Below are 26,379 nucleotides of genomic sequence, written 5' to 3'. Positions count from 1 at the left end.
TTTTAACTTGACATTAGTGTATTTTTGTTCAAATTGAGGAATCCAAGTTTGTACTTGAAGCCAAGATCATCCAAGGTAATTGAGTTCAAAGTTTGATGTCTGGCTATTACATTAATTTTGAGAACATTCATTCCCTTGGCATGATTTTAGTTTTTTTATCCTTTAATGCATATAATTTTCATGGTATATCATATGTAGTTAACAAAATGTTATTGTTACATTTGTTTTGGTTTTTGCTAGAATTTCTGAACTTCTCCTGCTAAGGTAGATTTGAATTTTTTTTATCAAAGAAAAAAAGATATATTTGAGTTTAATTGATTTTAAGTAGTTACTTGCTTCAAACAGTGAAATTTAGTGACTTTGGTTATTCTTCTAGGCTAGGAACGAACACCTAACTTTATTTGTGTCAGAGATGATTCAATTTCACTTCAAAAGCTATTCATTCTAAATCGCTTCAGTAAAACCTACTTTTGAAGTTAATTTGGTAACTATGGATTGACCGAGAAGAAGTACTTTGTGTCCTACCAATTTGCTTGTATGCTTTCTCTAATGCCTTGATGGAGCAATCGCCTATCAACATAATATCAAATCTTAATCTTAATGTTTTTGCTTCATTTTGAAATTTGTATTTTTTTGATATTTTGATATTTGAGTTTAATTGATTTTAAGTAGTTACTTACTTCAAACAGTGAAATTTAGAGACTGTGGTTATTTTTTTCTTTGATTTCTCTCTTTGATCCTGAATTAATATTTGATTTATATATACTATGCCAAATGTTTGCATATTTAAAGTGCTCTCCCTCATGAGCCCGTGCAAGAGTTCATGGTACAGTAGCAATATATCCTCCTAAATGTTTTCAGTATGAAGGGACGTTGGATGTCTTCTACTTTAGGGAATGAAGCCGGTCATGGTAGCACTCTCATTATGTTCAACTCTACTATTCCCTTTGTACGATTTCAAACTTAGATTACTATGTACCTGTCATACTTTATTACATGTAGATTCTTGTAAACTCTTTACCAAAAATGATTGTTAGTCATTCTTTTTGTGCAAATGTTATAAAGTGAATGATAAACGTATATATATTAAAGTGTTGACTATTTGTTTTCATATGAGTGTGTTGTATTAGAAGTACTTTGTGATTGAGCTGGTCTGTGTAATGGCAGGACGATAAGAAAAACAAGGACTGTCAAGAAAAATAGGGCAAGTAAAATATGTAGTAATACAGAAGTATATGACATTTGATTTTTAAAGAAACTGTCGAGGAAAAGGTATTTTTTACAGTCAATTATAATCATGCTAGGTGTTTTATTGACATTTAATAATCGTCATAATTGGCATACTATTAACAAGGAAAAAATGTCAACATATATGAGTTCGTGACATTTTATAACTATCGTCAATATGAAAATAATGATGGATAATTACTTTAATATATGTGAAATGATGACAATTAGTTATTGTCATAAAATATAAATAATGACATTTATTATCTGTTAATAATAGAAGATATGTGACATTTATTCTTTATCATAAAATATAAATAGTAACATTTATTATCTGTCAACAATAGAAGATATGTGACATTTATTTTCTGACATGAAAACACTTATTGTGACAGTTTTTCCAAATTGTCATAATAGACTTTCCTTGATAGGTGGAACAATGACTGAAAATAACCATCAAGAATTTTAAATATGATAGATTTTAACTGTCGTCATAGACCGTCTTTCTAGTAGTGAGGCTTTAGAGTCCCATTAAATAAGCCCACAGGCATTCAACTTTTAAGCATTTAATGTAACGACCCAACTCCTTATACTGAGTCGAAGGCATTACTAAATGTAAAACACATGGTTTAAGTCATAAAGTTTAGTAAAAACGAATAAAATTTCAGAAATTTATTTATGAAAATCAAATCAAAGTAATATGCAAAAATAAAATTAAATACTAAAGTCCTACTTGGGCCCTATCCACTTTTAAAGAAATGAAATAGTAAATAGTGAAGAAAAAATAAAACTCAGGCACTTAACGTCAAAAACAGGTGTAAGCGGAAGTAGAAATCCCTATGGCTCGCCACGGTCACTTCTGGTCGCTCGCCAGCTTGCCTTTGCCCCTACCTCGGCCCCTACCTGAAAAATATGACATGAAGAGAGTGAGTATAAAATACTCAGTAAGGGACCCACTACTAGTCCCACTAGGTGCCTGTTAGCTTCTTATTAGAGTCTTGTAAATGGTACCCAATCTCTGGCACGTTCCCGAACACGTGCAACGTGCGCTCCCGTAGGAACGAAAATCTGGTCTTCGGTGTCCCGGGGGAGCACCTAGGACATGCTGGTCTGTAGTGAACCCGGGGGTAACACTTAAGACAATCGGGATGCGAGGACCCCGTCGAGTCACTCGAGTCATATCTATATCCATGCTAGACTGGCGCCCCGTCGGACCACACAGTCCTAAACAGGTGGTGATCCCGAAGGACACCCATGCAGGTACGACTCTAATAGGCTAAGCTAACGAGTACCCTAACCATAACATACATGCACGTAGCATCATCATGTAATCATAACAGACTAATCATCATCTCACTTTTCACCTCAACAACCAACGTACAGTCATAACAACTCACGTCATCACAATATCATGCCATCATGTAACCATATCATCAATCGCATCATGCTCTCATTAATTACACGTGTCATACAGTCTAGTCCTTAACATGCACAACTGAAGGTGTATGTGATCTCATAGTTCTAAACATAGAGCTAGTAGTAGAAATCTCTTACCTGGAGGGTTGCTCGACGAGTCCTAACAGTAATGACACGCTTCCCCAAGCGGTGCAAGTCCTAAAGGGTCAAAAGTTCACAATTTAGTAATTTTCCCTAGAGGGTATATTTGGTCCAAGACTTACTGGAGGCGACTTACCCACGGTCGAGGTTGAAATGCTTGAGCCCCTACTGAAAACTTCCAACACTCCTAGGTCACTCGGTCCAAGACGTTCCTTAAGCGATAGTAATTTAGTTTAGTCTAAATTAAATTATTTAGGTGCAAAAATTGAGTCTTTGCTGGGTAAGCCAAAACAAATAATCAATTTACCAAAATTAGGTGAAAAAGAGCCAAACTAGGCTTAGCGGCTCGGCTGGAGGAGCAGGAACCGACTCGGCTTGAAGGCTGGGGATCGGCTCGGCTCGCGGCGCAGAAAGGCGCGGCTCGTGGCGCAGACAGGCGCGGCTCGTGGCGTGGGATAGGCGCGCGCAGGCTCGGCTTGCGACTCGGGGCGAGCGTGCGCAGGCGCGGAGCGGTGTACGGGCGAGCAAGCAAGCGCGGGTCGGCTTCGGGTTCGGGCGACGGCTGAAACGTGGGTTCGGCTTCGACGGCTGGAGGCATGCGGCTGACGACCATCGACTGTTGCTGCTCGGCGACACAGCAGGACGAAGCTTCACGCGACGGCTGGCGCCTGCAAAGGATTCAGCTGCGGGTCGCGAAGGGTGATGCGGGTGGTTCGGCTTCGGGTGACGGCTGCGGATGGGGTTTCGGCTTGAACTACGGCTGGCTGCATATGGGGTTTTGGCTTGAAAACGGCGACGCGGCGAGGCTGAGGTCGGCGGCTAGGGTTTCGGCGCTAGGGTTTCAAGAAAAACTTTAGTTGCTCTCTCTCTTTTTTTTCCAAAAATAACTTTCTCCCCTTTTTGGTACACGGTTCCCAACATATTTTTAAACCCATTTGCTCTATCTTCTCTCTCTTTCCCTAAATCTCACAAAAATTCCCTTTTTTCCTCTTTTTTTTTTTTTGAAAATTTCTTTCCTTCTTTTCCTCAATTAGGTCCTCACATCTCTCCCTTAACTAACCAATCATTTAATTAACAACCAAGACTTCACCAATTTATTTCCAATTAAAACAATTAAAAACCAACCAAAATAAAAACTCCAAACTTTAATTAATCACAAATCAAGAGACAAGGTTCCTCAAAATTTGCATTTTCCATAACCACACTTAACATTAATAATAAGAGAGAAATTAAATTTGTCGGGGCGTTACAATCTTCCCCCTTGGAAAACTTTCGTCCTCGAAAGTTCTAATCCTCGAACAGCTCGGGGTACTGGGTTCGCATGTCCTCTTCTCTCTCCCACGTGGCCTCTTCAACTTCATGTCCTCTTCTCTCTCCCATGTGAGCTTCTTGACCTCCCTTGCCAAGATCTCGACAGACTGCTCCTCGTAGCTCAAGTTCTCACTGATTTGCAGTGGCTCGAAGTTCACTACATGCGTCGGGTCTGCGACATACCTCCTCAGCATGGAGACATGGAATACATCATGCACTGCAGAAAAAGATGGGGGCAGCGCCAAGCGATAAGCCACAAGGCCAATCCGCTCCAGTATCTCAAACGGCCCTACGAAGCATGGGCTCAGCTTCCCCTTCTTCTCGAACCTTAGAACACCCTTCATGGGTGCTACCTTCAGAGAGACCATGTCCCCTACCTCAAACTCGAGATCCTTACGCCGTACATCAGCATAACTCTTCTGTCTGCTCTGTGCTGTCAGCATACGTGCTCGGATCTTCTGTATGGCTGCATTGGTAGTCTGAACTAACTCGGGGCCTAGCATCCTCTGCTCACTAACCTCGCCCCAGCAGACGGGAGATCTACAACACTTACCATACAGAGCCTTAAACGGTGCCATACCGATAGTAGCCTGGTAGCTGTTATTATAGGCGAACTCCATCAGATGCAGATGGGAGTCCCAACTTTCTGAAAACTCTAGCACGCAGGCCCGCAGCATGTCTTCCAAAATCTGGTTCAATCTCTCTGTCTGACCATCAGTCTGAGGGTGGAATGCCGTGCTGAAGTCTAACCTCGTACCTAATGCAAGTTGAAGTCCTTTCCAGAACTTCGATGTGAAACGAGTATCTCTGTCTGAAATGATGGATACGGGTACTCCATGTAGTCTCACAATCTCTGTCATATATAACTGCCCCCACATACTAGCAGTGTAAGTGGACTTCCCTGGCACGAAGTGGGCCGACTTCGTGAGTCTGTCGACAACAACCCAAATCACTGTATAGCCTTTTAGGGTCTTGGGCAGTCCCGTAATGAAGTCCATCGATACGCTTTCCCATTTCCATCCTGGTACACTCAAGGGTTGTAACAAACCGGCTGGTCGCTGTCTAGGTGCCTTCACCTGCTGGCACACCAAATACCTACTGACAAAAACTGCCACTTCCCTCTTCATGTTCCTCCACCAATAGACACTCCTTAAGTCCTGGTACATCTTCGTACTTCCAGGGTGCATGGTAAATGGAGAACTGTGAGCCTCAGTCAAAAGCTCTATCTTGACTGCGCTGTCTTCCGGCACACACAGGCGTCCCTCAAACATAAGGCCATCGTCAGAGGATATGGAGAAGTCCTCACCTTGCCCTGTCTCTACCAAACGACGCTTCTTGACCAAGTAAGGATCATTCAGCTGAGCAACGATAATCCTTTGCCTCAAGGTTGGCTGTACTGACAACTGAGCCAACTGTGAGGTAACCTCTCCTACTGAGACTGCAATCTCGGCTCTCTCAAAATCTCTGAGTAAGGGGGCTTACTTGGTGATCAGCTCTGCTGAATGTGCAACCTTCCTACTCAACGCGTCAGCCACTACATTTGCTTTACCTGGGTGGTACAGAATCTCGCAGTTATAGTCTTTCACCAACTCGAACCACCTCCTCTACCTCATGTTCAACTCCTTCTGGGTGAAGAAGTACTTTAGGCTCTTATGGTCAGTGTAAATCTGTATCTTCTCACCGTACAGATAGTGCCTCCATATCTTCAGCGCAAAGACTACAGCTGCCAACTCTAAGTCGTGGGTAGGGTAGTTCTGCTCATGACTCTTTAACTGACGGAAGGCATAAGCAACTACCTTACCTTGCTGCATCAGAACACAACCCAGTCCCTTCTTGGAGGCATCACTATAGATCACAAAGCTTCCCGACCCATCGGGCACTGTCAGGACTGGTGCAGTCACCAGCTTCTGCTTAAGCTCCTGGAAGCTACTCTCGCATGCTGGGCTCCAGACAAAAGGGGTTCCCTTCTTGGTCAACTGGGTCAACGGGCTGGCTATACGTGAGAAGTCTTCCACGAACATCCTGTAGTAACCTGCCAAGCCCAGAAAACTTCGAATCTCACTAACTGTGGACGGTCGAGGCCAATTGGTCACCGCTTCGATCTTTGTTGGATCCACAGAAAATCCCTCGCTGGACACCACATGTCCAAGGAAAGATACCTTCTTCAGCCAGAACTCGCACTTGGAGAACTTGGCATACAGTCTATTGGCTCGAAGAGTCTCCAAAACTTGGCGTAATGCTCCTCATGTTCAGCCTCAGTCTTGGAGTAAACCAAGATGTCATCAATGAAAACTATGACGAACGAGTCTAGGAAGTCCTTAAACACCCTGTTCATCAAGTCCATGAACACCGCAGGGGCATTAGTCAACCCAAAAGACATCACAATGAACTCGTAATGTCCGTATCTCGAACGAAAGGTCGTCTTAGGAATGTCATTGTCCCTGATCTTCAACTGGTGGTAGCCTGATCGCAGGTCGATCTTGGAAAAGACAGTGGCTCCCTGCAACTGGTCGAACAAGTCATCAATCCTGGGCAAGGGGTAGCGGTTCTTAACTGTCACCTTGTTCAGCTCTCGGTAGTCAATGCAAAGGTGCATCGACCCATCCTTCTTCTTCACAAACAACACTGGGGCTCCCCAAGGTGACACACTGGGTCAAATGAAACCCTTGTCCAGCAACTCCTGTAGTTGTACCTTCAGCTCCTTTAACTCGGCTGGAGCCATTCTGTAAGGGGCCCTCAAGATAGGAGCAGTGCCTAGCTCCAACTCAATGGCGAAGTCTATCCCCCTAGCAGGCAGAAGTCCTGGGAGCTCGTCGGGGAAAACGTCAGGGTACTCCCTTACTACTGGTTCGGAGGACAAGGAAACTTCTGACTCTCTGGTGTCTACTACGCTTGCCAAGACGCCCCAAGTACCCTGGCTGAGTAGTTTACTAGCCTTCATGGCTGAGATGACCTTGGGTAAATATACAATGCCTGCCCCCCTAAATTTGAAACTAGGCCCAGAGGGAGGGTTAAAGACGACTTCCTTACCAAAACAGTCTATGCTTGCATGGTTAGCTGACAGCCAATCCATGCCTAAAATCATATCAAAGTCCTGCATGTCTGACACTAGTAGGGTCACATCTAACACATGATTCGCTATCTCTACCCGACATGCCTTTATTTTTTCTTTAGATAACAGAACCTCTCCAGATGGAGTAGAAACAGACAAAACGCTACCCAACGGTTCTACCTCTAAGCCTACATGCTGAACGAATACAGAGGATATAAACTAGTGGGACGACCCAGAGTCAAACAGTACAAAAGCATAATGCCCCAAGATTGGGAGCGTACCTGTCACCACTGTACCAGCTCGCTCGGCCTCAAGCCGGGTAGTGGCAAAAACTCTCCCCTGCTGGGAAGCAGAAGGCTGGTGCGGTGTCGTCTCAACGGATTTCTGAGGACACGCATCAGCAGTGTGCCCCGGCTGTCTGCACCTGAAGCAAACTCCACTCCCAGCCAAGCAGCGACCTCCATGGACTCTCCCACAGGTAGTACAAGAAGGTAGCTCTCTAAGATTCCTCCCGGCTGCTGCAAGCTCCCGTCGGTGTCTCTGAAAGACACCTCCTGACCTCAGAGTTCGCTGCGGAATTACGTCAGGCTGCGTCTCCACCTTTCTCTTCTGTCCCAAGGCTGGCCCTCTGCCGGCAGCCTTAGACGAATCAGCTCTCTCATGCAAGCTCAAATCCAGTGCTATGCGTAGTGCATCAGCATGAGTGGCTGGTCGGAGGGCTCGAACGATGCCCTGAAGGTCTAGTCTCAGACCTCTAACGAATTTCTCAGTCTTGGCAGCCTCATCCCTTACCACATCAGGAGAAAAACGGGATAGTATGACGAACTCGACGTCGTACTGCTCCACGGTCATGTCGCCTTGCTCCAAGTTTAGGAATTCTTGAAGCTTGGCGTGCTTCACGTTGGCAGAGAAGAACTTAGCGTAGAAGTTCTCCTTGAACTGCTCCCAGGTTATCTTGCTGACGTCGCCCCCCAGCATCCTCTCAGCAGTCTCCCACCAGGCGGTGCCCCTATCCTCCAGGAAGAAAACTGCACACTGCACCTTCTGGTCTTCTGGGCACTTCATGTACCGAAAGATAGTCTCTATGGACGTCAACCACATTTGGGCCTTTGTGGGGTTGTCCATGGATCCGTCAAAGGTCTTAGGATTATACTTCCTAAAGTCTCTCAAGTGCTTAGCCTCAGCCGACAGTTGAACTGGCACGGGTTGAGCTTCCACAGGGGCTGGAGGAATGACGGTCTGGGCTTGAACAGGGGCGTCCTGGTTCTACTAGACAGCGAGGAAAGGCGCCAGAGCAGCTTGCAGCATGTCCTAATAACGCTGCTCCATCGTGGCGAGATCCGTCTGGGTGACCGGTGCGTTAGGGTCGACCGCCGGCACAGCAGGTTGCTCCTCCGGCTGGCCACGACCGGCTCCTCTGCCTCCCCTACCACTCCCTCGGCGTGCACCTTTACGTGGCGGCATTCTCCCTAAAATTCAACAACAAAACTTTTAACCACAAGAACTTAACACTTCTATTTCTAGGTCTAGTCTATTCAGGCAAAATTATAATCTTAACATTAGCAAGGCTTTAGACATACCTGGCGAGTGACGAAGGACCGTATAGCCATAGGGTTAAAATAAGGTCAAAACAAAACAAAGACTTAAATCGTAAGTCAATCTACAGAACCTAAAACACTAGGCTCTGATACCAACTGTAACGACCCAACTCCTTATACTGAGTCGAAGGCATTACTAAATGTAAAACACATGGTTTAAGTCATAAAGTTTAGTAAAAACGAATAAAATTTCAGAAATTTATTTATGAAAATCAAATCAAAGTAATATGCAAAAATAAAATGAAATACTAAAGTCCTACTCGGGCCCTATCTACTTTTAAAGAAATGAAATAGTAAATAGTGAAGAAAAAATAAAACTCAGGCATTGAACGTCAAAAACAGGTGTAAGCGAAAGCAGAAATCCTTATGGCTCGCCACGGTCACTTCTGGTCGCTCGCCAGCTTGCCTTTGCCCCTACCTGAAAAACATGACATGAAGAGAGTGAGTATAAAATACTCAGTAAGGGACCCACTACTAGTCCACTAGGTGCCTGTTAGCTTCCTATTAGAGTCCTGTAAATGGTACCCTATCTCTGGCACGTTCCCGAACACGTGCAACATGCGCTCCCGTAGGAACGAAAATCTGGTCTTCGGTGTCCCGGGGGAGCACCTAGGACATGCTGGTCTGTAATGAACCCGGGGGTAACACTTAAGACAATCGGGATGCGAGGACCCCGTCGAGTCACTCGAGTCATATCTATATCCATGCTAGACTGGCGCACCGTCGGACCACACAGTCCTAGACAGGTGGTGATCCCAAAGGACACCCATGCAGGTACGACTCTAATAGGCTAAGCTAACGAGTACCCTAACCATAACATACATGCACGTAGCATCATCATGTAATCATAACAGACTAATCATCATCTCACTTTTCACCTCAACAACCAACGTACAGTCATAACAACTCACGTCATCACAATATCATGCCATCATGTAACCATATCATCAATCGCATCATGCTCTCATTAATTACACGTGTCATACAGTCTAGTCCTTAACATGCACAACTGAAGGTGTATGTGATCTCATAGTTCTAAACATAGAGCTAGTAGTAGAAATCTCTTACCTCGAGGGTTGCTCGACTTGTCCTAACAGTAACGCCACGCTTCCCCAAGCGACGCAAGTCCTAAAGGGTCAAAAGTTCACAATTTAGTAATTTTCCCTAGAGGGTATATTTGGTCCAAGACTTACTGGAGGCGACTTACCCACGGTCGAGGTTGAAATGCTTGAGCCCCTACTGAAAACTTCCAACACTCCTAGGTCACTCGGTCCAAGACGTTCCTTAAGCGATAGTAATTTAGTTTAGTCTAAATTAAATTATTTAGGTGCAAAAATTGAGTCTTTGCTGGGTAAGCCAAAACAAATAATCAACTTACCAAAATTAGGTGAAAAAGAGCCAAACTAGGCTTGGCGGCTCGGCTGGAGGAGCAGGAACCGGCTCGACTTGAAGGCTGGGGATCGGCTCGGCTCGCGGTGCAGACAGACGCGTTTCACGGCGTGGGATGGACGCGCGCGGGCTCGGTTTGCGACTCGAGGTGGGCGTGCGCGGGCACAGAGCGGTGTGCGAGCGAGCGAGCGGGCGCGGGTCGGCTTCGGGTTCGGGCGACGGTCGAAACGTTGGTTCGGCTTCGACGACTGGAGGCGTGCGGCTGACAACCGTCGACTGCTGCTGCTCGGCGACACAGCGGGACGAAGCTTCACACGACGGCTGGCGGCTGCGAACGATTCGGCTGTGGGTCGCGAAGGGTGACGCTGGTGGTTCGGCTTCGAGCGATGGCTGCGGATGGTGTTTCGACTGGCTTTCGAACGCTTTGGCTTGAAACTGGCTGCGAAGGCGGCGGCGCGGCGAGGCTAAGGTCGGCGGCTAGGGTTTCAAGAAAAACTTTAGTTGCTCTCTCTCTTTTTTTTCCAAAAATAACTTTCTCCCCTTTTTGGTACACGGTTCCCAACATATTTTTAAACCCATTTGCTCTATCTTCTCTCTCTTTCCCTAAATCTCACCAAAATTCCCTTTTTTCCTCCTTTTTCTTTTGAAAATTTCTTTCCTTCTTTTCCTCAATTAGGTCCTCACATCTCTCCCTTAACCAACCAATCATTTAATTAACAACCAAGAATTCACCAATTTATTTCCAATTAAAACAATTAAAAACCAACCAAAATAAAAACTCCAAACTTTAATTAATCACAAATCAAGAGACAAGGTTCCTCAAAATTTGCATTTTCCATAACCACACTTAACATTAATAATAAAAAGAAATTAAATTTTTCGGAGCGTTACATTTAATTTCGAACCTGTACACCAAAAGCTCCCTTAAGTTAAATAATAATAACGTCATAAGTATCACCATTGTTTATAGCAACAATTCTAAACCTTATTAGAGTTTAGAATGGCAAGATTCTTACACATCTTACATGCGGATGGATGTTGACTTGCCCATGACTTAATCCTAGAAGGTGTCATGCTTGAGCTCTACTTCTATTAGAGTTAAAGATATTTGTTAACCATCATGACTCATGAGCTTCACAAGACTAGTGTTATGAGTACACATATGTCACTGAAACAAAGTCCACCAATTACATTAGATAAGAACAAAGCATGTCTCTTTTCTCTAGAGTCGAGACCCATGGAGACTTATTATGAAGAAAGTAGGAGTCCTTAACTAGATGGGGAATGAAGAGTGGAGAAGGAGCTGGGATAATTTGCTTTTTTACCTTTGCACCTCTCTATATGGGGTAATTGAGAAAAATAATGCTATTTATGAAACTTATTACCAAAATAAGGTTAGTTGGAAACTTATTACGTGTTTAATGCGGAATTTAGGAGAGAGAGGAGGTAGAGTATTCAACGCTCGACCTTCATTAAAAAAAACGAAAACAAAGGGGGCAAGTCTTGAAGACTAGCCCTCTAATTTTATAATAAAAAATAAACAAAGAGGGCGAGTCCTCTAATTTTATATATAAAACAAAATCCTCTCTAATTAAAAAAAAACAATAAAGGGAAAGACTCGCCCTTCAGCAGTGCATGAGAAAATTGTAGAGACCTGATGGGGGCCTAGGGCAGTAGAGAGATGATGGGGCAGTGGGTTGCATTTTAAAGGGCATGCATGATGGCAGTAGGCAGCTACATGCAAAGGGTCATTGACCCATGCATGAAGAGGGGAGAAGACCAATTCTTCTCCATTTTAAATACCTCTCCATTCTTCTTCACCAATCTTCAATCCATTCTTCTTCTCTCAATTATTATCCTCGGCTAGATCTTCTTCTCCAATTCATTCTCTCGGTGCTCTTTTCCGCCTCTCACAAAATTTTTCATCCATCAAATTACTTCTCATTCTCCACTATTTTCATCATTATTTATATTTTTGGGATTTCATTCTTCTCCTCCCAACAAATCGAGGGTGAAATTTATTTGTTAACTAAATTTATTTTTTTAAAATTTATTTTTTTATAATTTATTTATATAAATTTTGACTATATTATTGTATTATATTCTCAGATTTTGTGGTTGTTGAAAAAGAGTTTGTTGTTGTTGGAAAAAAATAACTAAAGGTATATTTTCTTATAAATAAATTCATTTAATATAGATATAATATATATAAGAAATAATATATCATATTCTCATATTATTATGATGTTTTTGTGAAGTACCGTTGTCTTGGATTGTCAACAACAAAAAATCGATTGGAAGAAAATAGCAGAACCGTCCTTCAAATTTGTAAGTTTTTTTAATTAACTTAAGCAATTATATTATGATATGTATATTATGTTTAGGTTTAATTTATATTATTAGCATTTTATTAGCATTAAGTATGATTGATATATTATGCTTGTATTATAATATATTATGCTTGTTATTTTTCATATCATAGTCACCTTATAGAGATTTAAATATTATGTCGATATTTTTCATTTTTCATTTTTTTATATTTTGACTTTTGTTTCATTTAGGTCATTGAAAATTTACAAAATGTTAAATTTTTATTTATGGGAGATACTTGTTAATTAGTTTGGAGATGCAAACTGGAGCTACTTATTAATTAGTTAGTCCCTAACACAAGTTCATGGTGATGTGTAACAATATGCAACAACTATGTCAAGAACAATTCTATGAACTTGGAGCTTGCTTTGAAAAACATCCAAAAAAATGTCTTTTAATTTTTATTCTAAGAAGTTTGGTGAGTGGCATCATCCTGATAGAGTACTTAGACAGTTTGGTATTCAACAAGCTGTTCCACATGGCTGTAATACTAAACCACTATTGCACGACATTGACCTGAGGACTGTTGATTGGTCAGATAGAGTTGCTCATTTAATGATGCGATGGCTAAATCGCAGAAGGTTTACTGCTATAAGACCTCCAGTTGAGCAATTTGATATGGATGTAACTCAAGAATACATCAATTGGTACAAAAACATTACCAGGCTCTATATTATCCAACCAGGAGCTATTGTGAGTTATCTGATATACATTTAAATATTGTATAGTTGTTTTTAGTGCAAATTTGTTTTCAATGCTTTTTAATTCATTTTAATATTTTACATAGATCAAATAATAATAGACTTAAGAATGTTGCAGATGATCCACAACAGGTCCTAAATATATGCAACGATAACGAGCAATACATAGAGAACATTCACTATATGTACGATGTCCCTATTGTACATGCTCCAATTCAGAGGAGACGTTCTCTAGTGCAAGAGTCCGATCAATTGGAAGAAGTTGACCAACACGTGGAAGAAGTGCCTCCCGTGACACAGACACAAAGCGAGCATGGTTACGTTAGTCCAGTAATGATGATGCGAGCATTTGAAACAACATATTATGATTCAGGAGTCGGTCAATCGTCAGACTTTGGAACAGGATATTATAATTCAAAGGCAGGTTCGTCATCATCAAACTTTAGACAACAATACTGTGATTTAGGGAGCGATTCATCGTCTTCATACATGCATTGTCACGGGCGTGGTCGTGGAGAACATAATGAATATTTGTACTACGAAGTGCCTGCAGCGATACTCGAGCAATCAGATGAGCAACAACAACAAGAGAATCAGGAGGAAATACAGCAACAAAGAGTTCAGAGTCGACAACCAACTAGAAATCGTCGACGTCCAGGTTGTGGAACACATTGATTTTTTTTTCTTTGAATGAAAATTGTTAAATTATTGTATTAGACATTTTGTTTCATATTTAATTATTTTTCAATCAAAAGCACTTACTACAAATTTATGGCCTTCAATTAATACAAAACTAATGGACTACAACGATAAATATCCATAAATTAGAAAATTAATAACATAAACATAAATTGAAAAATAAAAAAAAATTGAACGAAATCTCATCAATTTAAAAATACAAACAACATACCTTTAATTAAAACTCCTTCCTCACATTTTAACTAAGTCACAATTTAAATAAATTAAAAAAGCTAAACTACAAAGAAGAAAATTAAATCACATTCTAATTAAATTAAAAAATTAAACTAAATTTAAGAAAACTATATCATATTTTAATTTAAGTAAAAAAAGCTAAACTAGAAAGATTATATTAAAAAAAAAATTAGACGAAAGAAAAGAATTTAATTAAGAAAGTAAAAAGATCCAGAAAAAAGAATGATCAATATTATTGTGAGATGAATCAAATTTAATTAAGATAAATAAAAAGTTAACAAATTAAAAAAATAAAAGAAATATTTATAGATTTAAATTACAAAATTTAATTAAAAATTAAACTACAAAAAGAAAATTAAATCATATTCTAATTAAATTAAAAAATTAAACTAGATTTAAGAAAACTATATCACATTTTAAGTTAATTAAACAAATTAAACTAAAAAGACTAAATTAAAATAAATCTAAAACACTATAATTTAATTAAGATAAATCAAAAATTAAAAAAATTAAAAAATAAAATAAATATTTATAGATTTAAATTACAAAATTTAATTAAAAAATTAAACTACAAAGAAGAAAATTAAATTACATCCTAATTAAATTAAAAAATTAAACTAAATTTAAGAAAACTATATCACATTTTAATTTAATTAAAAAATTAAATTAAAAAGACTAAATTTAATTAAGATAAATTAAAAGTAAAAGAATAAAAGAAGATATTTATTGATTTAAATTAAATAACTTAGTTAAAGAAAGTAAAAAAATAATAGTAAATTAAATAACTTAATTAAAAAAAGTAAAAATAAAATAAAATAAAGAATGAATGGTGAATATATATGTGAGAGAAAAAAATATTAAATTAACTTTATTTTGATAAATACTTTATAAATGATCCTATTTTAGTAAATAACTTTATAAACAATATTATTTATATAATTTTCTCCTCTATATGTGTATGATTTCTATTCACAATTTTCGATATTTTAATACAATATGTTTTAAGATAAAAATGCTTTAATATTTTAAGACTTCTTTGCTATGGTGGAATATTTAAGTTGAAGGGTAGATGATGTTATTGTATTATTTAAATTTTAATTTAAAAAACCATTACAAATTTTAGTTAAAACTTTGCACACGAAATATATTAATTTTATTAGAAAAATGTATAATACTTTTTTCTTTTGAATAAACAATGAATTGAGGAAGACTCTAATTCATATAGAATTGTTTTTAAAAGAGGATAATTGTAAATATAATAATTATATTCAAAATAATTAATTATACAACAATAATATTTTAAGATGTAATTTATAGGTCACACTTTCATTCTTGTAAAATTGATATATTTTCTTGATCAATTTGAAAGTGTATCTACAACGTTAGATCGCAACTTTGAGAAAAAAAAAAAATAAATGAAAGGACAAATATGAGTAATAACAAGGAAAAGAAAGTCAAGTTCTTCAAAAGCTCCCGAAAAAGAATTCCAACTTTCATTCCAAAATCCACCTACCCACACAAATGCTCCAAAAAAATTAAAAAAAGAAAAGATATCAAAATTTCTCGACTTTGTTTGTCCTCGTTATCAACAAAAGAAAAAAAGATATTGATATATATTAGTTGTCGTCAAAGGTCATTTTCTTAATTCATAGAGACATTTTAGTAATTTCATCTTTTTAAGTTGGTTGGTTGGACAAACTTCAGTTTCACACAGCGCCTTTCTTCTTCTTCTTCTTCTTCATGCTGTCCCTCAATTGCCACGCGTTCTTTCATGGCCCCACCCACCTTGCTCTCTCTCTCTACCTTCTATAAACTACTTTCCATCTCCCTTAATTTTCTTCTGGATCAGGTGGGTGTTCTCTAAATTCAACTGAAATTTCACATTTCAATCGAATGCTCCTCCTCCTGCTGCTGCTTCTGCGGCCATTTTCACGCGGTTTGGGGTTGAAGGAGAGCTTAACGAGGGGATAGGGGTTGGGATTTTCTCTTTTCTTCCTGCTTCTTTTCCCTCTCTGTTTAACACCCATGGCTCCCAGCAAGTTTAATTCCTCTGTAATCCTCTCTCTCTCTCTCTCTCTCTCTCTCTGTATTTACTGTTTTCTTTGTCGTGATCTTGATTTGTGAATCAAACCCATATCTTTCTTGGGATTTTGGACCTGTTAATTGGGTTTTCTGGGTTTTTTTTATGCTCTGTTTGTTTGTTGCAAGGGATATATATATATATATATTGTATTTTAGTTTCGATCTTCGTGTTGTTTCTGGATAAATGTGGAATAATTGGGTGGGTTCTCGTTGCTGATTTGGAGGAATTGGGATTTGGTCTGACTGATGTTGAATTTGATGACGATACTGATGGATGGATTAAGTGGGACAAGATGCTTTTTGTTGTAGGATAAAGTTTTTTTTTTTCTTTTGACAGAGGACTGTTTAGTTTTTCTTTTTCTTTTTACTTTCTGAGATTCCCAAGTCTTTTTGGAAAAGTGGGGGTACTTTTCCTTTACTTATATTGTTTTAGAATGTTGCTTTACAATTTTGCCTGAAAAGAAACAAAGTTTTATATTAAATCTTGAAATTCTGATTCTCATTTAATTTAGTTTTATGGCCAACTAAACTGCTGTTGATATAGGGAGAAGGAAACTTTTCTAGCCCCATGGCAGAGAATGGTTTTCTAAATTCAACTTCTCTGTTAAATTCTGAGAAGGCTGTCCAGGAACTTCTTCAACGGTCTCCACTGATGGAGACTGATGATCACCTTGTTGAGTTTTCGGAGGCCCTGAGAAGTAATTATCACAGTTCTATTTCATCTATATTGACTGAATCGTGTGGTGTTCCCAATATTTTTCCTTACATTTATGTAGTTTTACAGACGTGTTTGCTTTGCTATTGAATATTTGTTAGTTAAGTTATGCTGATTATATATGTTCTTTGGTCTCCAGCTGTTGCAAAAGCATTAAGAAAAGCAGCTGAGGGTAAGGCTGCTGCACAGGCCGAGGCTGCTGAATGGAAGCGCAAATTTGAACTGGAGAGGACAAGAAATCTTCAACTTGAGTACAAAGGTTTTTCTTACAGGATTTCTTGGATTATTTAGAATACTTCTGTAATGTTTTCGTGGACAGAGTGCAGAAAGTATTAATATAATGCTTATAAACGCCTTAAAGGTTTTAATCTTCTCATGCAAGAAAAGTGGACAAACTTCATCCTAGTTTTCTTCAGTTTGATGTCATAACGGTTTTCATTGTTGAGCTTTTGATAAATTAAGACTCATTTCTTTCAAATTAAAGAGGTGCTTGATTCATTGGACATTTTATCGTTAATTAAAAAAATTCACTCATGGAATCATGTTGAAATCTCTCCATTTTCTATCCAATATAGGACGTTAACTTTTGTTGAATGAAATCACTGCCTTTTTCTAAAGACATCTTATGACTTTTAGGCAAAGTAGGTAAAAGTTCATTTTTTAGAAAGTGTTGGATTGTAAACAACTTCCTACCTTACATTAAGTACAAAATGATATACACTAAGGTTCAAATTAAAAAATAATTTGAAATGCTAGTATAGCAATGCCATTCAAATATCACGCAGTGTGTGTAAGCCATATTAATTGTACTTGTTGAAAATTATTCAATGTAGAACTTCGCTTTGAGTCTCTCCTTCTTTTTGGTATTGTTTTCCTTAAAACTACATATACTTGTGCATTACAGGTCAGTCACCCACCGAACGCAATGGGTATGATAATAAAAGGTCAAGGAATCTGCCTCCACAAGCCACAGAGCAATCAGAGTGGTGTTGTGGGTTAAATGGAATATGTTCTCATGAAGTTCTTCAAGACGGGGACATTGATTCTGTTTCTCAGAATGCTTCCAGAAAATATACGAGAAAGGTATTCGATTATCTGCTTACCTGCTTCTATCACAGTTGTTTCATGAGTTAATTTATGTCTCTGCTGCGTCTTTCAGATTATAGTTACAGAATCAGTACTTTAATTGTTTAATTTTAGCTTATTTTATAGAACTCCATTAAGAAGATGAAGACACAAATAACATATTTCTACAACTGTACAATATTCTAGTGACCAAGATTTCTGAAGGAAATCCAATACCAAATAGTCATACTTCTTTATGGTATAATAACATAGGCAAAGAAACATGACCATTTAGTTTCACACAATAAACAATTAAACAAATAAATAAAATCAGAAATTCTCTCAAATTTCATTATTTCTCTAAGTTATTCATGTGTGATGCCTAAATATCTACCTATTCACAACATTGCACAACAGATGGAAAGCAAAATAAAATATATATATAAAAAAAAAAAAAGAAGAAGAAAAAAGGAAACGAGAGCTAAGAACAAATGCAGTGAAGTCCATTTCATTCTGGTGGGGAAAGTCACTGGAAAGAAACAGCAAATTGTTTGATGACAAAATAAAATAAAATAAAATAATTGGGTTTTATTTTCTTTTATTTTGCTTAGCAAAATCTCAACATTCTTAGTGATGTTTTATGAACAGTTTCTTATGTAATTACTCTCCCGTGGATCTTATTAATATTGGTGCAGATTCTTATTTTTCATTTTAAATCGTTTGAGAGGATAATTAGTTCTCCTTTTTTGTCAATAAAATCAGTACAAACCTTAAGAAAAAAGTATCAAACTGTAACAAAGTGATAATAGATATTTACAGAGTTGTGCTAATCCCGTATGACTTTACAATTACAGGCATCATTTAAACTTTCATGGTGCTGCAATGGCGATCATAGTGATAGACACAAGCATGATGTCGTCTCTTTTGAAAAAGGAAACATAACAACTGCAGAGCGTAGCAGTAGACAGGTTTGTTTCTGCTAAACCTGGACAGACACATCACAGTGGCTTTCACAAAAGTAACTTGTTACTTGTATATGCGACAGCTTAAGATATGGCAGTTTTGGATTTTCTAGAAGTTGATTTTATGGTAAACCAGAAATGAAAAACTGAACTTATGAGCGCAACTATTACATATAATAAATGATTCAGCATCCAAGTAAAAGTCTATGAAGATAATTCAAATTTGAACATGTCTGTACAACTTATATGCTCAAAGAAATGAGTAATAAATGTGGGGAAGTTCCAATTCTTTCATCAGATCCATTTCATTAACTTTTAGTTCATTTTCTTTCCTTCTTTTTTTTTTTTTTAATCTTTACCTATTATTTTATTTGGTTTAGTGTGGTTCGGTGGGCCCACATTTTAATTGACAAAACATTTTCATTTCAGATTTCTTTGAAATGGGAATCTCAACCTCAGACTGTGCTTATATTGACCAAACCAAACTCAATATCGGTTCGAATGATTTGTTTTGAGATGGTTAGGTGTGTATATCTTTTATAGTAGCTGAATCAGTTTCCCAGTTCTATTCATTTTATGTGAGGAATTAATATGTAAACATAATCATCATTTTTGTATGGAAATAGTGATCTTAAATAATGAAAATCTTCATCACTTTTAAGGATAAGTATGGAGAAAGTTCTGTAAAATTATGAAATCATCGTAGGTCAACTTCATGATTTCACATTTTATCTTTTCCAGCTGGACAGAGGATAAATTTTGCTCTCATTTTGCGTAGATCAAAGTTTTTGTGCATCATAACGATAGTACCAACGTAATGTAAAAGGCATGCTATATTTTCCTAATTCTCATTTTCTATCCTACCTAGATGGTTGAGAGAATATAAAGATCTTCAAATTTACGTTGAACCACGTGTCAAAAATGAGCTTCTGACTGAGTCGGACTACTACAATTTTGTCCAGACATGGAAAAGCGGTGAGTGTGAAAGGTTGTTATTATGTTATAAACTTATATCTAACTAATTATTCTCCCTACATCTGTCACTTCACTCGTAATGATCTTTTAATCAAGGATGGCCTTAACTGCATATTGAGGTATGATTTTCATGGCAACCACTTGTGGGGAATTTTGCCCACCAACATCATAAGTTTGTATTAATTAAACAACTTCAATAGTAAACACTTAAAATTTGCATATTTTCTCTCTTTCTCTATTTTATACATTTATTGACACGTACTTATTGATCTCACACTTTATAATGCAACTTAGTGCCCTAAATGCTCCCTCATCCTTGTGCACTTGATGGACCTTTTTTTTCTCCCTCTTGGCAGACGAGGAAATTATGGTTCTCCACACTAAAGTTGACCTTGTTGTTACTCTTGGTGGAGATGGAACAGTGCTTTGGGTATGTCGAACCATTTCACTTTCTTGAGTATTTTCTCATTGTTCAAGACACATTAAGTTTATTATCTCACAGTTGGAATAAATTTTGTTCAAGAAAGGTCATGGCTGAACTACATATCAAGTTTATTAACAAACAACTATGAACTGCATGACATATCAACTTTGTTAACAACTATGAACTGTATGCTTTCATTAGCCATCTTCGTAAATATAAAAACTCAGCTGATACCACCTTACATAATTGACTGAGAAGGGCGTAATCCCTTGGTTATGAACACTAAAAATATGTTGCACATAAATCCTACCAAAAAGGAGGATTACAATTAGCTTGTTATGTCTTCTTGCTACTTTTGTTGTTAACTATGGCCTTAACTATTCTTAGGAATGGCATTTAATATTTTTGTTGGTAAGTCGTGAGTTTCTTATTAGATGATTTGTGACTTTTTACTTTTCATACTTTGAAAGTTCGTTTCTGGATTAATTTGGAACTTGATTGCAGGCAGCATCAATGTTTAAGGGACCAGTTCCTCCGCTTGTTCCATTTTCTTTAGGGTCTCTGGGTTTTATGACTCCTTTTCGTATCCTTCAGTTGTGAGGAAGTATTATTTGCCTTCGAAATTCGTTTATTTGTTATTTAACCAAAAATAATTGATTTCTTCCCAAAGACATCTGAGCTTCTTTGAAAAGTAATTCTTAAACTAACATATTACACCATGACATTTATTTCTGTCCATTGCTGAAAAGGGAAGTTTCTCTAACATGCTTCAGACAGTGAGCATTATAGAGAGTGCTTGGATTCACTTCTAAAGGGTCCAATTAGTATTACATTGCGACACCGACTGCAGTGCCATGTTATTCGAGATGCAGCAAGAAATGAATATGAAACGGAAGAGCCTATACTTGTGCTGAACGAGGTTACAATTGATCGTGGAATATCGTCCTACCTTACCAATTTGGAATGCTATTGTGACCGTTCCTTCGTAACATGTGTCCAAGGAGATGGACTGATTCTATCAACTACTTCTGGCAGCACCGCATACTCTTTGGCAGCTGGGGGATCAATGGTTCATCCTCAGGTATGTACTTCAGTCAACCCATCTTTCAGCTGACAATTTCGTATTGGTAAGAGCGACAAATTTCTTAAATGCTATTGCAACGTTCACAGGTTCCCGGCATTCTATTTACACCAATATGCCCACATTCCTTGTCTTTTCGACCCTTGATATTTCCTGAGTATGTAACGATACGTATACAAGTACCATTCAATAGCAGGGGGCACGCATGGGCGTCCTTCGACGGTAAAGACAGGAAGCAATTGGCTGCAGGGGATGCACTTGTATGCAGCATGGCACCTTGGCCAGTGCCTACAGCATGCCAGGTAGACTCAACAAATGACTTCTTGCGCAGCATTCACGATGGCCTTCACTGGAATCTAAGAAAGACACAATCTTTCGATGGACCTCGAGATGCATGACCAAATCATAGAAGCCTCTTTATATTACAACTTGTTGACAGGAAGCAGTTGATTCTCATTGGTATTTATATTTTTCAACATATATCTTAGTAGTTCTGCCTCAGAAATGAATAGATGTAGTAGGAGGAAAAATGAGAAAGAAAATCACTGAATAACAGTAGTTTTCTTTCATTATTTATGGTTTAAGCTGAAGGCTCAAGAAAATGATTGGAGCCCATATTTTAATAAGTTGTATGGTAGAATGAGTGCTGACAAATTTTTGAATAGTAAGCAATAGATGAATGTAATATTTCTATTTTCTTTCTCAGTTCTTAGTATGTATGGTAACTGTAATGTCTAAAAAGGCCTTGTCTAGATGAATCAAAGTGTTTACATGTAACAGTGTTGTCATAAGCCATAATTTCTCTCAAAGAAGTTTCGGTTTCATCCTCAAGGATGTAACTAATGTTGTAGCTAATGAAGTAGTTTCTCTTCCTTCCCTCAGCTGTGATTCTCTCATTTTCTCACTCTCTTGCACATCTCTTGCACACACTCTGATCAACTAGCTTGGACAAAAAAAATTCGTACTACCCCATCTATAGTCATGTCAATAACGTTTCCTGTTATTTATATCCAATTCTTATCATGTCAGTGATATTTATATCTAATTCTTGTCATGTCAGCGACATTTATATCTAATTCATATTATGTAGATATTGATAGCTACATTATCTCGAGGGTCATTTAAGAGAAATTGGAGCATATGACTGTTTTTTGGAGGCTGGCATTCAGTTTTTGAAAAATAGGAAACAACAATTTAATTGAGTTCAGCAGATCTTTTATTTCAATTAAAACAGATACCCATGTTTTTTTATTCTATTAGGATTTCCCTTTATTTCAGGACTTTAGGATGACGTATTTGACTTCATCCATTATCTTTTTATCATTTATCATTTAACATAGAAAAATGCGGAACGTGGAAAACTTTGATATGTTTTAGCCCATTTTTAAATATTCAGAAAGCTACCGATATCTTCTTTTTTATTTTGTTTAAATAAATTTACTAAACACTAAGGAGCGTCTGAATCATAGGACATAGGACTATAGATTTAATAATTTTAAGGTTAATGGTTAATATGTTGGGGTTGAAGTTAGTATCTTGGGGTTATTGGGGTTATTAAGTTTTTGTTCAAGATATAGAGTTGTAAAATAGAGTCTCGTTAAGATGAGAAATTTGAAAGAAAGATTGTTATGATGATTGAGTTTTTAGATAAGTATGGAAAGTATAGATAAATATGAAAAGTATAGGAAATAAAAAAATAGAAGTCATTTGATACATGTGAAACTTTCGTAGTGTTATGATTAAAAACACATCGAGCTAAGTTGGTAAGAATCATCAACTCAACGTAAAAGATACCATTTTTTTTAAATATTGGTGGGATTGAGATGATTATTTTTCCTAACTTATTCCAACTTCTCCTCATTCCAATGTTTTTAATGACTTTGATCTATTGACCACCATCGACAACTATCTTTTCCACACTGCTTTGGTGCATATTCTAGTGATCACCTCTAACGGAAACCACTTCTAATGATCAATTTTGACTATAATGATGACAATAATCATTTACGACAGAATTTGCCCTTACACAACCAACTCGAACGAAAATTACGTCTAGTGATCAACTTTGGCAAAAACTACTCTCGGTGGCCAACTTTGACAGCTTCGACAACTATCATTTCATACGACCAAATCTAACTATCGACTTTGTTTAACAATGAAACCATAGTATACTAATTTAGTTGTATACACTTTCTATCATATAATTGTTAATATTGGTAAATTAGATTTACGAATATACCAACAAATATTTTGAAAAAAATTACAAATATCCTAAAAGTTTATAGAAGTATCAAGAATTGTTTTTAGAGGAAGGTAGAAAAAAAAGCCTTATTTTAACTTAAAAAACAATGACTTCAAATATATAAATCAATAATTAGAAGTAAAATATGATTTGTAAATCAAAATATTTACGTAGGTAACTATGTTTTGGCCTTTGATAAAAGAGTTATTAGAAAGGTTTAAAAATAGGGGTGATAGGACAAATGTCTAAAATAAAAATATGTTCTCGGAGAATATCTATTTTTCATCCGAAGAATGGAGATTTATTTTTAATAATGTATTTTTTAAAAATATTGTCAAAAATAGCGTAGAAGGCAAACTATCGACAAAAATATAGTGATTAGGGCAAAGTCGTGTATAGGACTTTGCTTGGAAGTCGTAGACGGGGTCCAAGTCGTGGATACCATGTTTTTCTTTTTTCACATTATTTAATATATATATATATTAATATTTAATATATCATGGACCCCGCACCTTTTTAAGATATTTAATATACATATAAATTTAATATTTAATATATTTTGGACCCCACTTTATTTCTCACACACACACATGTGGGGTCCACGACTTGTGTGGGGTCCACGCATTGAAGTCGTGGACCCCGTCTACGACTTCCAAGTGGGTACACGACTTCATCGAAATCACTTTATTTTTGTCAATAGTTTTCCTTCTACCCTGTTTTTGACAATATTTTCAAAATACATTATTAAAAATAAATCTCTCCGAAGAATGCGTAAATGCTTAGATTCTTTAATTTTATCTAATTTCAAATGGGCAGATCGACCCACAAAATATTAATTATTCCTCTCATGTTCTCTATATTTAACTTGAAAGCATCCTTAGCCATAGAAATTTGTTTCTGTACTATTTCCAATGTACTAATATTTTTAAATCCCAAATTAAATTGAGTTAATGGTTCTGTTTAATTATTCCGCTGCGTAGGGCTCTTATCCCTTTAAATGATAGTAAATGCAATGAACTTCTATGAGAGCACATATATGGGAGAAGAAGACACTATTATTGATGACCATTTTACATGAAGGAAGGAAAACAACTTTTCTCATAAGGTTGAAGAGGCAAATGTACCATTGTATGGTAGTTATATGAAAGTATACAGAGATGTGTCAGCACTTGTAGCATTGTACAAACTAAAAACTTTTCATGGTTGATCAGATACAAGCTTCACTAGCCTTTTGGGACTTTTGCATGACCCAATGGATAATGTTATTTCAAGATCTATTTATGAAGTTAGAAAATTATTTAAAGAATTTGATTTAGGTTACTAAAAAATTCATGTATGTGTTAAAGAAAATAATGTTGCCTATTTAGAAATGAGAATGAAGAGTTAGAAAGTTGTCCTCATTGTGCGACTTGAAGATGGAAGATTGATGAACGAACAAACCAAATCAAACAAGGTGTGCCCTCCAAGATATTGAGATATTGTCCCATCATTCCACGACTTAAATGGATGTTTAAACTAAATGAAGTTATTGAAAGCTTATGTTGGCATTGGAGCCATAAAAGTAGTGATAGAAAGATTAAGTATCTAGTTGACTTTGTTGCATGGGAAACAATTTATGAAAAATGGCACGAGTTTTCTATGGATCCACATAATCTTAGGTTAGGCCTTATTACAGATGAGCTTAACAATTCTCCAATTTGAGTAGTTGATATAGTTGTTGGCCGGTCATGCTTGTTACTTACAATTTTCCTCCTTGGTTATGCATGAAAAAGGAAAACATAATTTTGACAATGTTGATTCCTGGACCTAGACAACTTGGAAATAATATTAATGTATATCTACAACCCCTTGTGGAAAATTTATAACAACTATAGAAACATATACAAGTTTATGATATTATAGGTAACACACATTTCAATTTGAGATCAATTCTTATGTGGACTATAAATGATTTTTCAGCATATGAAAATCTTGTCAAATGCACGACAAAAGGTAAAAATGCATGTCCAACATGTGAAGATGGTACTTGTTCTTATTGCTTGAAACATAGAAATAAATTTGCTTATATGGGTCATAGACGATTCTTGTCAATGGCTCATCCATATCGAAGCAAAAAAGCATGGATTGACGGTAGAATAGAAGAAGAGTTACCTCCCATATTTGCTACAAGTAGTGCAATCTAAGCCTAACTTGAAATTTTTGATAATTGTTAGGAAAAATGTGAAAAGAAAAAGAGCAAGAGTCATAAAGAATTATCAAATCAAAGGTGGAAGAAGCGATCTAACATATTGGAAGGTTAATGAACTTGAAGTTTATGATGTACCTTATTAAACTTCAAATTATTATGGTTCAAACCTAGGTCATAAACAATTTGAAACTTTAATTGTCTAAGAATTACCAATACGACACAACTTGGATGTCATGCACGTGGTGAAAATGTATGTGAGAGTATTATAGGTACATTATTAGATAGAAGTGGAAAGTCAAAAGATGGAATTGAAGCAAGAAAAAATTTACGACTTTTGAAAATTCCCGTTCCTCAAGAATGTGAAGGAAGAACTTATCATACCTCATGCTCCACACACATTGTCAAAGTCTAAGAAGAAATTATTTTGTTCAAGGTTATACAAGTTGAAGTTTCTTGATAGATACAATTCAAACAACATTTCAAAGTGTATATCATTAGATGAATGCA

General features: G+C 37.1%; 2 protein-coding genes across 2 annotated transcripts; both read left to right on the top strand.

Moving 5' to 3' along the window:
- The first annotated feature begins 13,042 nt into the window (after positions 1-13,042).
- LOC127148153 (uncharacterized) lies at positions 13,043-13,963 on the top strand. Its single transcript, XM_051081164.1, has 2 exons — positions 13,043-13,197; positions 13,324-13,963. Exon 2 carries the CDS (start codon positions 13,389-13,391, stop codon positions 13,878-13,880), a length of 492 nt encoding a protein of 163 aa, XP_050937121.1. The 5' UTR covers positions 13,043-13,197; positions 13,324-13,388; the 3' UTR covers positions 13,881-13,963.
- A 1,778-nt stretch (positions 13,964-15,741) lies between these two features.
- LOC103492023 (NAD(H) kinase 1) lies at positions 15,742-22,323 on the top strand. Its single transcript, XM_008452190.3, has 11 exons — positions 15,742-16,190; positions 16,765-16,918; positions 17,075-17,194; positions 17,840-18,018; positions 18,855-18,968; positions 19,392-19,486; positions 19,831-19,937; positions 20,294-20,367; positions 20,866-20,944; positions 21,135-21,442; positions 21,532-22,323. Exons 1-11 carry the CDS (start codon positions 16,164-16,166, stop codon positions 21,838-21,840), a joined length of 1,566 nt encoding a protein of 521 aa, XP_008450412.1. The 5' UTR covers positions 15,742-16,163; the 3' UTR covers positions 21,841-22,323.
- The last annotated feature ends 4,056 nt before the right edge of the window (positions 22,324-26,379 follow it).

The sequence above is a fragment of the Cucumis melo genome, chromosome 2 (genome assembly GCF_025177605.1).
Source record: "Cucumis melo cultivar AY chromosome 2, USDA_Cmelo_AY_1.0, whole genome shotgun sequence".
In the NCBI taxonomy this organism is placed as follows: Eukaryota; Viridiplantae; Streptophyta; class Magnoliopsida; order Cucurbitales; family Cucurbitaceae; genus Cucumis; species Cucumis melo.
Note: the sequence above shows the minus strand (reverse complement) of the source record. Positions and strands in the feature narration are given on the sequence as shown.